The following is a 12,211-nucleotide window of genomic DNA, read 5'->3' on the forward strand; positions in this document are numbered from 1 at the left end:
AGTGAGTGGGCTCTATGACCATCAAAGACATCTAATCGTTTTGTTGGGAACACTGTTTACTGCTTGAAACAAATTAGTGAAAATTCAAATTTTTTTTTTTTTTCCAGTTGCTATTCCATTTTCTCATTCCAAAGAATATGGATAAATATGGAAAAAAAATAATAATAAAAAAAATGGAAAACCAGTCTTGAGTTTTCCAAAATCAGATTTTTTTTTTCTTGGAATATAATTTGTATGAGAGAATTAAATGAGATTCATTTTTTTGTTTTTTGTTTTGTTTTTTTTTGTTTTTTTTGTTTTTTTTCCCTCCATTGACTTCCCATTATTAAGATAAGATGATCTTTGATTTAAATATTCATAGATTTTAATTGCGTAGTCAAAGTGGAAAATTTGTGGTGATCAACACTGGAAGTTTATGAGCCGTATATTGCCTCAAGAGTCAAGACCAAACCCTATTTAAAGAGTGGCAAGAGATTCCTCCTTGAGCATAGTGGTGGATTAGAGTAGGTGCATAAATTCAACTTTCGGTGATCAGAACAAAGACTACAATAAAATTCTAATTTATTGCATCCAATAAAGATTTAACCATTGCTAAGGGGATGAATTTTGCAAATTTCTCTTTGTAATTAAGCATCACGTCAACGTTTCCAAAGGGTTCTAGTCCAACTAACACTTCATTATTATTAGTATTTTTTTCTTTTTCCTTTAACCATAATTTTCAATAGTTTGTATTGAACTTTTTGTGTTTGAAGTAAGTAATCTAAAGTCTATGAATGAGCAAGAAATATTTTCTCCTACCAATCAATTCAAAAGCTATAAAATATACATTTCTTTTCAGTAAGAGATACAATTGCGCGTGCATAGAATGAATACTTTATTTGCCCTGCAATAGTATCATGGTTGTGTCTCATCTTGCTCACATGGAAGCCACATACAACAAAAAAGGGGCCAGCAGCCGAAGTTGGATTGCTAAAACAGCAAGCAAAAATTGTTATAAAAGTATGGAGAAGGAAAAAGGAGCCGAAAAAAGAGAGCAAAAAGTAAAACCTTCTGATCTTCCACTAAGCTTTGTGTAGAATCACCCAAATATTACAAAAGATAAACACATCATGTGTGTATTGATATCATCCATCTACAAATTAAAAAGAAAGAAGATTCCTTCTCTTTGTCACATTGCAGTATGTCTTTGTCTCTAGGTTTCTAATTTCCTATAATATTTTCTAAAAGGGCTTAAAAAGGGTTTTGGGATTGCTGTACCAATTGTGTCAATATTTGTGATGAAAGATAAGATGGGTTAGCTTTTTTCAATTCACTCAAAACTTATCCTCTGAATCCAACTTTTCCCTCTTGCGTTTTTCTGTCTCAGAAGAAAGCCAGTTAGTTTAAAACAAAGTCGTTTAGTCATATTTTCATTGCTGCCAATCAAGTCCATTTTCATCTGCACTGTACTTGCTCATTGAAAGAGTGAAGTAGATAAGTAAGATTGATCCCATGCTCGACCTGCCAATCAAAAAGAAGAATTTAGGAAAAAAAAAAAAAATCAAAACAAAAAACTAAGAATATTCATCAAAGAGAGCATGGTAAAACTTACAAGGTGGCGAAAAATAAAAGAACCTTCTTAGGTTCAAGACCCCATGAAGAAGAACGCCGGAAACTATTTCTCCGAACCACGCATCTGCCATCAGTGCTGGTGCTAATGTTGCCGGCTGTGATGGTGATCTGATGATGGGTTTGTGGGCTGCTGCTGCTCAAATTATCCACAGTCCCTACCGCCACCGCAGCAGCCTTTTCTGGCGTGCTAGAACCTACAAGTGCACCTGCACGACTCAATAATTTTAATACAATATTTATGTATGTACGCATACACTTAATAGCTTTACTAAAATTTCACAATCAGATTTCCGATAATGATACTTCTCCAATATGACCCACAAGTATGGAATACCAACAAAACTTGAAAAAAAAATATTCTGTAACTTGAAGCTGTACCAAAGTAATGAAAAAACCCACCCTCAACTCTTTTAGGTCCCAAATCTATCTCTTGCAATATTCTATAGTTGACAACTTAGTCTGGTTGCAGTTCACTGTCACAACTGCAATTTTACTTGCTAGATTGGTCCCATTAGAATAGTATTATAGGGTTTCTGCTTTTAATACCATGAATGTGAAAACATTATTAATTCTAACTAATCTTAATCTTCACATATGGAAAAAAAAAAAAAAAAAAAATAGTGATGCTAATCTTAATAGGAATGATGTTAATAAGAAATTAGTATGACGATATAAACTAGAAATTAAGTGCTCCTGAGTCACCCACCTCAATGTGAGGCTGGTACAGGTTGGTAAAGAAATATTGTATATTACCACAAATATGGCAAACACCAAGGTAAGGTCAAGCTTTTAGTTGTATTTTATTGTGTGCTCCTGTCTCGATTCTCGACCAATGGTCCAGAATTGTGATTGAAACATAAAAATAAGATACAAAACTCATTAATTGTTTGTAGCTAAGGAAATCAATTGGAAGGTCCTTAACTTACTTTTCCCATTAAAACAATATATATATAATATATACAATTTGAATAAAATAATAATTCATAAAGAAATAAATAAAGAAAGAAAGGATACCTCTTGATGTTGGTATAGCAATGGTAGAATCTTTATCATTAGCATTTGAATGAGAATTAAGCTTCTTCTCCGAAACACGCTGAGACCCTTTCCTGGAAAAACTTCTCTGCAACTTTTGGGATATATATGTAAGAAAACATTGTCAAAATCAAACCCAGAGCCTGTAAATTTCTTCGACATAAACGAGTAAATTGCAGATTTGCTTTTAATATTTCATTAAACAAAATATATATATATATATATATATATAGGTAAAAGTAATCATTCTTGAGAATGACATTCAATTGTAGTGGACGCAAAGTTCAATCGAGGAATACTTGCGTGTTGAAACAGTCAATAGTTGTTTTCTTTAATGAATGTAATTGTTGATGTAAAGAGATTACCAACAATTGAATAAAGAGCGACTTTAATGAATTAAACATTTAAATTCAAAAAAAAACAAATTAAAAAAAATTAAAACATTAATTGATAAAAGAAAAAGAGAAAACTTACTGTGATTCTTGAATTTGCAGTGGCATCTTTATTGGCGCCATTGGAGAAGCTTCCCATGTCAATAACAAAGCTATCAGATTTATCCGTGTTGTAGTCAAAACCGTTTATGTGATCGGAAACAGAGATTTTCTCGGTACCCAGTTTTTCATCCAATCCGTGAACCTTGAGAGAAGATGATTAATTTTTAAAAGAAAAGAAAAGGGAGAAAAAAAACAACAACATAAAAGACCCAATAAAGGGATTGGTTTTTTTTTTTTTTTTTTTTTTTTTTTTTTTTTTTTGTGGATGAAACAGATTTTGCAGAGGCAGAAACGAATATAGACCAATAAATGAAAGCATAAAAAAAAATAATAATAAAATAAAATAAAAATAAAACCTCAAACCCCAATAAAACAGTTACAAAAATTGGAAACTGCAAACCCAAAATCAAAAATTCTCACCAACTTTGGATTTTCCGCCATTTCCGTCATTTTTCCAGGAAAATAAGAAACAAGAAAAACCAAGCCAGCGAAAAAACAGAGTGAAACAGAGGAAAGGGGGGGGGGGGGGGGGGGGGGGGTGTATCTACAACGTGACAAATTGCGTATCGAATGGGGCAATAGAATCAATCACCTGATTGCCACAAAGAAAAGAAAGAAAAAATAAGGATCCCTAATGAGTCAAAACTGGAGGATTTAACATGAATAAACAAATTAAGAAAACAAAAAAATGAAAACATAGAAAGTAGTTGAGACTTTCTTGCTTAAATTCAACTACCCCAATTCGTTGAAAAATTCACATACCATCGTATACGTAAAACTCAGATACATCGCAATTATTCTTCTTCTTCGTCAAAAACTTGACGTTCTAATCAAGTTCTTGAACCCCTGTAGCAGAAAGAAAAATTTCCGATTAGATATTTAAGTAGTAGAAAAAACAATATAGGAATAACAAATTGGTAAAAACATTGAGGAGGAACTGACCGGTTACTGCTCTGTTTTTGTTTTTTTCTTTTTTTCCCCCTTCTTTTTTTTTATTGTCTTTGATTGAAGAAATGATTTTGCAGAAGCAGAGGAACACAAAGGAAAACACAACAAAATAAACAATGAAAATCAGGAAGTTTTAGGATATATATATATATATATATATAGAGAGAGAGAGAGAGAGAGAGAGAGAGAGAGAGAGAGAGAGAGAGAATTAGAAAGGGAGTGAGAATGTGATCATGTGTGGGTGTCTTTAAAGAAAGAAACAGTGGGAATTGGAGTTTCATGGGCTTTCTCTGGCATTTTATAAGATTGAGTTGTTGTTAGAGTTCATGTATATCTTTATGTATTTTATGTATGTAGATCTAATATTATCATTGTAACGTTTCCAAAATTATAATGTTTAATATAATTTACAAAATTAATTAAATAATTTTTCAAGGTTGAGATCACATGCAGGTTGGTCTTGATATGCTCTCTTCACCTTTAAATACCACCCTACAACCTTTTTTCTTTTTTGGCTAAGAAAATCCGTACACCTCTTAATAGAATTAGCAACTCAATTATAATACATATCTACCAAAAACAATTCAATTATACTACATATTTACCAAAAAGTCATATTTATAATATATCCTGTTACACAATTAGTCTCTTACGTGATAATATAAACTATGAAGTTTTATTTTTTAAAATTAAATATATAATGATTGATTTTATAGGTTGTTAGTATATTAACATTAATATTATTATTTTTTTGGTAAATAGTATAATATTATTATCTCATAAGAGAGTGCTTCAAATTATTTTTGTTTCAACAAACATCCTATTGTATAATGCTAATTAATATTGTTTTAAAATGAAGAAAGCATTTGTAATTTTTATCTTTTGAATTAGGATTATCAAATTTAAAAGATATAATATGACCATTTAAAGTAGGAGATTATGTTATATTCAATTCAAAGCTAAATCATTTTTAGAGCAATCTTTAACGGTTTTTGTAGATTGTTATATTTTTGTTGTTACATTAAAAATAAAAAATAAATATATATATATATATATATATTTTAAAAACCCTCTTGGTCAAATTTTTGTGGCCAAATATAAAATAAGCAATGTCAAAAAAGAAATCTATTGATAGTATAATCCATCAAAACATTCCTTATAAAGATATTTTTCAAAAAGAAAATAATATATAAATTAATTATTAATAATTATTATAACTTTCTAAGGAAAACAATATTTATACACATAGTTAATTAATTAAAATTTAAATCATTGGAAAATAATTTTTAATTCATTAAAATTTAAATAGAATTATTGGAGAGTGATTTTTGGATTCTATGTTTATAATAATATTAACATTCATAACTGTTTTGTAAATTGAAAAAAAAACAAAACAAAACTCACGGGGGAAATATATATATATATATATATATAGATATATAACTTATAAGTTCATCCATTTTGAAATTGACATATTATATATATATATATATATATACATCTAATTTGTTAAATATAATTAACAGATAAGTATCACGAAATAAAAAATATATATATTCCCAAATTTTCAAGTGCGTCGGAGGAATTGCGGCCAACAAAGTGGAGTCCAAATCCTAAACGTCCTCCAGTAACTATCCTCCCCATGACGCTAACAATATTTGCGTTTTTTGGGATATTAGTTTTATATTTTATTTTTTTGGGTGTAAAGAATATTAAAAATTATTTAATAAAACTAGACAAGTGAAATAAAACTTTTTAAAAAAGAAAAAAAAATTAAAGTTGATCTAGAAAAAAATTAAAAAAGAAAAAAGAAAAAAGAAAAAGAGAAAGTTGAAGTGACCTAGACCTAATTTAAATTTTCATGCAGCATCAGCAGCCCTACAGAGTGCTAGTATTTTCCTTTATTTAACCAAAACTTATTCTGTTAGTGAAGACTTATTTATTTATTTATTTTTGATAAAATAGTTAGAGAAGATTATGATAATCAAGAAAGAAAATAATGATCAAACGCTACCAATCTCTGTTACAACTAGTTGAAAGTCATCGGAAAAAGAAAAAATAGTTGAAATTAAATTATACAAATAAGCAATAAAACTAGATAGCCAGACGATTACAGTTTTCGGAAAAATTACAGAAGCACCATTCTGTTTTGTTTGCCTGTACTTTTGCAGAAATATCTTTTTATTTTTTGAAATTACAAAACAGCGCTCACATTCCATTTATTGCAAATGTGGTTAATGTCTTCATAGTTTTATAAAATTTGTGTATGCGAAATTTGGGAAATGTAAATGTTACTTTGATTGATTATTTTTACATGGATTTTTGATGATTTATATGCGAAAATGGAACTGTAAATAGACTTAAACAATTCATGATCAATTTGTGTTCGATTCGATTTAATTTGTTTGAACTCTAACTTGAAAAAAAAAAAAAAAAAAGAGTTTGAACAAGAAATGAAGCCCACCTTTCGAACTTGAACAGTAAATTAAGCTCTTGAATAGTTTATAAATAGTTGAAATTTATTATTTATATATATTTATATAAAAATTATATTATAAAGTTAAGCAAAATGAGTATTTAAAATGCATAAATAATATTTGTTATATTTGAAATGTATAAACTCTTTAAAATTGAATTAAACATTAAAATTAGTAGAATAATTAAAATTTATTAATTATTAATATTAAATCTTTATTTTAAAAATATAAATATATAATTTTTAAAATGTAACGAGTGGAGTTAAGTTCAAACTGAGTTTAAATCGTGCAAACTGAGTTTAAGATTGCCAATACTCAACTCCACCATACCCCTAGCAAAAAATTCAAACTTTTTTTTTTAAAAAAAAAAAGGGTGATATGACAACGAAACTGAAATCATGAAGTATTTCTATAATTTTCCTTTTTAAAAATATAGTAATATTTATTGAAAACTGGGGAGTGTTTAGTGTAATTTTCCTACAATTTTATTAACTTTAATACAATTGGCCATAAAAAACCATGAAAATGAATTTTCTAAAAGTTTTAATTGGTAAATGTATAACTACTATTCGTTAAATAAAAAATGTGTAATTATTAATTATTATTATTTTTTGGCTATGGACATTAGCATATAAAAATAATCATATGATGGATGAGATTGTTTGATAGAGCATGCTTTATTATTATTATTATTAATTATTATTTTTGTTTGATAGGATTAGGTGTACTTCGTGGTGGGTCTACAATTTTCTTAATGATAAGACAGATTTTCATATAAAATATTGAGATTTGAGAGTGGCGTATTGTTTTTTCCGTTTTTGAAACAGAGAGTGGCGTGTTAATCAAACCTATATATGGATGTATTATTATTATTATTATTATTTTTAAATATATATATATATATATATGTATGTATGTCTATGTATGTGTGTGTGTATTCTTTCTAGTAGGATAATGTATAGCCGCCAGACTGTACCAAAAAAAAAGAAAAAAAAAAAAAAGGCAGCAACATTGGCTGCGACAACGACTCAAAATTAGTTATTTACATCTTTCTCCTCTAACTAGCATTCATTTTTTCTTTTGGTCAAGCGGAACCGAGGATCAAATAAACGGGAAAATCACAAAAATGCCCTTTCATTCCTCTTTTTTTTTTTTTTTTTTTTTAATTTTTAATTTTAAATTTTTTAATAAATTACTTAATTTACAATCCATCCATAATCCCTGCATTCCATGTGATATGAACTAATGTTCTTGTAGACACAAATTTAAGTGTTCAACCATTGAAATTAACCCATTTGGTTTTTTTTCATTCTTTCAAGCACTCTTGTTTTGACTTGCCCAATAAAATTTAGTTTGAGCCAATTTTCCTCCTAAACTAGAATGTATGCACAATTGATCCCTCACCTAAAAGACCAGATAGCATTCAAATACACAAAGATCAAATAGCATTCAAATATATAAAAGAGTGTATTTAATTTGGATTTTAATAGGCTTTTTATTTTTATTTTTTTAAGTGATTGATTTTTATAGGTTTTTTTAAGTGATTGACTTTTGTAGAATTTTATAAATTTTTATGGAGTTTTACAAAGTTTATGGGTTTTAAAATACTTTTATAGATTTCATGTTTATAGACTTTATTGAATTTTTATAGAATTTACTAAATTAGAAAAGATTTTTATGAACTTTGAAAGACTTTTATTTTTAAAAGATTTAGAGAGTTTTTTTTTCTCATATAAATAAATATTTTCTAAAAAATAAATAAATCATATCAAGAAGGAAAACATATTTACAAAAATTAGCAGTGGAAGTTTATAATGATTTTATAAAATCTCTATGATGTATTTGAATTACTTTTATTTTAATATATATTTTTTATTACTAGTTTATTAAAATTTAATAGGTACTACGATTGAAATAGTATCATAACCTTAGCATACCACGACATAAAAAAAAAAGGGAAAAAAAAAAAGAAAAGAAAAGGTATAAGGAAAATTTTCCACTTTATGTAATTTTCTTTAATGTGAGATAGAGAATACACAAGGAACAAAAAATAAAAATTAAAAAAAAAAATGGTTGATTAAGATCATCAAAGCCCTATGCAGTATTTAAGGATAATGGGAGGGAGAGAGTTTGAAAAATAATATGTAATTAATTTCAATTGGAGTCATTTAAAAAAACAAACAAAAATTCTGAAAAGCTTCCAAAATTTCTAGGGGTGAAGAGTGGAGAAATTTTAACGTAAATATATATATTTTTAACTTAAAAGTTTATAAAAGTCAGAGTTTAGAAAAGTATATAAAAATTATTTTCATTTTAAATACATTTGATTTTCATAGATTTTTAAAAAAGTCTTAAATGAATAATTGAATAACTCAAAAATTTTATAGACATTTTAAAAATATTTAAAAGTTTACATTTAATGTCTCAAAACTTATATAGAGTCTTTACAAGTTTCTACTAATTTAACTAAACATTTCAAATCCATAAAATTTTTTAAAAGCCTTTTAAAATCTTCATTGAATATATCATCCTTTATGTTTATATACAATTATTCTCCTATTAAGATATATTATGATTTTTCATTAGAATATTTAGTTATTTGATTGCTTTAAAGTTAAGATTTAAAATTTAATTTTTCATTAGAATTTTTAACGAATTAAGTGCTTTAAAGTTAAAATTTAAAAATCGTATTTGTGGATTATAATAAGTTTAATAAAATATTAAAATCCTAATTTGATAAAATGAACTCTCTTTGACTCTTATAAACTTTTAGTTTTTGAGGTAATCCAAAAGATGATAATGAAGGTCCTAATACCATTATAATTTAAGGGTGGATGGATGTTGGTTTGCTTGGTTTTTTACATTTTTTTTTTTTTGGTCCAATTTGAATCAAATCAAACTCTTGGGAAAAACCAAACCAAATCAACCATCATCAGTGCAATTTGGTCAATTGGCTTTGGCCTAATAATACTTTTTTTTTTTAATTTCTTAAAAGGATGTTATTATATGTTGATAATTTGAATTTAATATTGTTAATATCTTAAACTAAATAATTCAAAAATATATTGAAAATATAATTAATTATAATAAAAAATTACATATATATATATATATATATATATGTTAATAGTCAGTTCATTTGATTTAATTTCACTTAAATTGTCCAAATTCAATTGAACTAAGCATGAGGCAAAAATCGAACCAAATTTGTTCGGTTAGGTCAATTTGGTCTGTCTAAATTGAGAATTTCTAAACTTATGCATAAAACATGTTTAAGCAATGACAATATAATTTGTTTGTTTGTTCGTTTTGGTATGTTTTTTTTTTTTTGTTTTTTTAATCTAAATTAACCTATGTATTAATATGGATATTCCTGTTTGTTAGCTCTCAGCAGTGAAATTTGATAGCTGACATAAGGATTATCAATTGACTTTATTTATTTATTTTTTTTTAACTTTTTAAACTAAAAACTTGTATGGAAAAGTGAAGATGCATAGCATTCTACCATTTAAATAGCTATATCAACACTTCTAAGGGAACAATTTAGTGGTCGTTGGCACCTCTCTAATAATGAGAGATATTGGGTTCAATAAAATACAATGAATATAAAAACAAAAGGGGATTTTTTCAGCAGTTAGACCCATGGATTATGTTACAGGGCTAAAATTTAATGTTAATTTTTGTACCATTGTGCGGCCTAAGGATCTCTTCCTCAGTTAGCCTATTCGAATCACACACTCCAAATTAAGGTTCTCACACACACACCCATGTGTCTTAAAGTAATCACAAAGCAATACAATGCACACACAATATTTACGAGATCACCCCCAACCTTTTCTTTACTCAATAAGAACAAAGAAACCGGCCAAGAACCATGCAAGGATCACCACACATTCCTTTTTGGTGTCTCAAGCATGGCTCCAGCAATACAAACACCAAAACTTGCAGTTAACAACCCTAATTGCCTTGGGTATACTAGACCAACCAAATTAAGCCACTTGGCCTTGCAGTTGCCTCCTTCAACTGCCTATGACATACTGTCACATGCCACCATGCGCCACATCTAAGGACAAGATCTCCAACACCCTTGGACGTACACCACCAAGTCACCCAGCAAGTCTAACCACCCATAACTGCTGGAAACCGCTCATCAAAGTCAGTTAAGACAAGTGCAGTGTGCCCTCATATGACATGCACACAAAGCCACTCCGTGGTCTACCTGCGTGCACGCCATGCAGCCAACAACCTATGCACAAACAGGGTCGCGTGCCAACACTTCGTGCCCCTGCTCAAGCGTGCGAACACCAACCCACGCATGTATCAGGCGCTGCCCGTGCGCTTGACACCCATCTCCGTTCGCGCCTGACATGCTATGCACGCCTGCCCGCAGCCACACACCTGCACGATCACTTGCACACGCACACATGCATGTTTGCTTTTGCCGTGTGCACAAATCACGCTGTACCCTGGCACCACTCCGTGCCAACACTTAGCCAACCCACACATCGGCCATGCACCACCAACATGTCATCCACTAAGGCACGCTAGGCACTATCCCATGCCATGCCTTTCCGTGCACCAACACAACACATCACCGTGTCTTGCTTGCCAAGGTTGCACCCATTATAGACACACCCATTCTCGCCTTGGCATGGTGCAAGAGCAATCATGCCTTGGCCAAGCCGAGGGACTAGGGGCTTGACAAACCTGTCCCACCTGAAACAGACGACGTCCTCGTTGGGTTAAGCTTTAGGTACTCCCCAATCTGTTTCTCAAACTGCCACAATGTTGCATCTCTCTCCCAACTAGCATCAGCCTCTGCCTCTCCCTTCCAATGTACAAGAAAATCTGTCCTCCGCGTTTTCTTGCTATACCCCATGGTTCTATGATCAAGGATCTTCTCCACATCCTTGACAAACTGTTTCCTCACCACATGAGAGGCTCTCTTCGCTTGCACTATATCTAGGTGATCAACATCCTCATGAAATGGCTTCAGAAAACTCACATGAAAAGTTGGATGAATCTTAATCCTATCCGGCAACAACAACTGATAAGCCACATTCCCAACCTTCTTCATTATCTCAAATGGCCCTTCATATTTATGCACCAATGCCCGATGCACCCCAGTACGAATAAGTTGCTTTTGAATTTGTGGGGTCAATTTCAACAACACTTTCTCCCCCACCTGGAAGTCAACATGTCTTCTTTTGGAGTTTGCATACTTTTTCGTCCTCCTAGAAACCTTTACCAAACTGTCTCGAGCTTGTTCCAACAAATCCTGCTTCTCATATATAAATCGATAGGCTGCTGGATAAGCATCATTACGCTTCTATCTCACCACTTCTTAAGGCGTCATTGGCTGTCTTCCAAATATCAACTCTGCAGGATTTAAACCTGTAGAAGATGATCTATGTACATTATAGCTGAATTGGACAACATCAAGTAAACCCACCCAATTATTCTGGCTTGTAGTCACAAAGTGCCTCAAGTAGTCCTCTAGCAAAGCATTCACATGCTCCGTCTGTCCATCGATTTGGGGATGATTTGCAGTAGAGAATTTCAATTTCGACCCTAACAACTTGAATAACACAATCCAAAACCTTCCAGTAAAACAGGCATCTCAGTCATTGATTGTATCCTCCGGTACAC

General features: G+C 30.3%; 1 protein-coding gene across 3 annotated transcripts; it reads right to left on the reverse strand.

The window, feature by feature from the left end:
• Nucleotides 1-1,029: 1,029 nt before the first annotated feature.
• LOC107419494 (uncharacterized) lies at nucleotides 1,030-4,455 on the reverse strand. Of its 3 annotated transcripts, none has more exons than XM_025066663.3 (7): nucleotides 4,080-4,455; nucleotides 3,900-3,983; nucleotides 3,558-3,729; nucleotides 3,118-3,279; nucleotides 2,626-2,731; nucleotides 1,592-1,817; nucleotides 1,030-1,500 (listed from the first exon to the last, which is right to left on the reverse strand). In XM_025066663.3, exons 3-7 carry the CDS (start codon nucleotides 3,585-3,587, stop codon nucleotides 1,410-1,412), a joined length of 615 nt encoding a protein of 204 aa, XP_024922431.1. In that variant the 5' UTR covers nucleotides 3,588-3,729; nucleotides 3,900-3,983; nucleotides 4,080-4,455; the 3' UTR covers nucleotides 1,030-1,409. The 3 variants fall into 3 exon arrangements, with proteins under 3 accessions (XP_024922431.1, XP_015883724.1, XP_048322021.1); XM_016028238.4 differs by having other exon boundaries at nucleotides 2,626-2,737; nucleotides 4,080-4,424; XM_048466064.2 differs by lacking the exon at nucleotides 3,558-3,729 and having other exon boundaries at nucleotides 2,626-2,737; nucleotides 4,080-4,445.
• Between the last annotated feature and the right edge of the window lie 7,756 nt (nucleotides 4,456-12,211).

The sequence above is a fragment of the Ziziphus jujuba genome, chromosome 1, assembly GCF_031755915.1.
Source record: "Ziziphus jujuba cultivar Dongzao chromosome 1, ASM3175591v1".
Taxonomy (NCBI): Eukaryota; Viridiplantae; Streptophyta; class Magnoliopsida; order Rosales; family Rhamnaceae; genus Ziziphus; species Ziziphus jujuba.

Coding starts and splice junctions, on each gene's coding strand:
- LOC107419494 (XM_016028238.4), bottom strand. CDS start 3,587: ATGACGGAAATGGCGGAAAATCCAAAGTTG. Junction 3,280..3,557: donor TGGCGGAAAATCCAAAGTTG/GTGAGAATTTTT, acceptor TCTTCTCTCAAG/GTTCACGGATTGGATGAAAA. Junction 1,501..1,591: donor CTTTTATTTTTCGCCACCTT/GTAAGTTTTACC, acceptor TTTGATTGGCAG/GTCGAGCATGGGATCAATCT.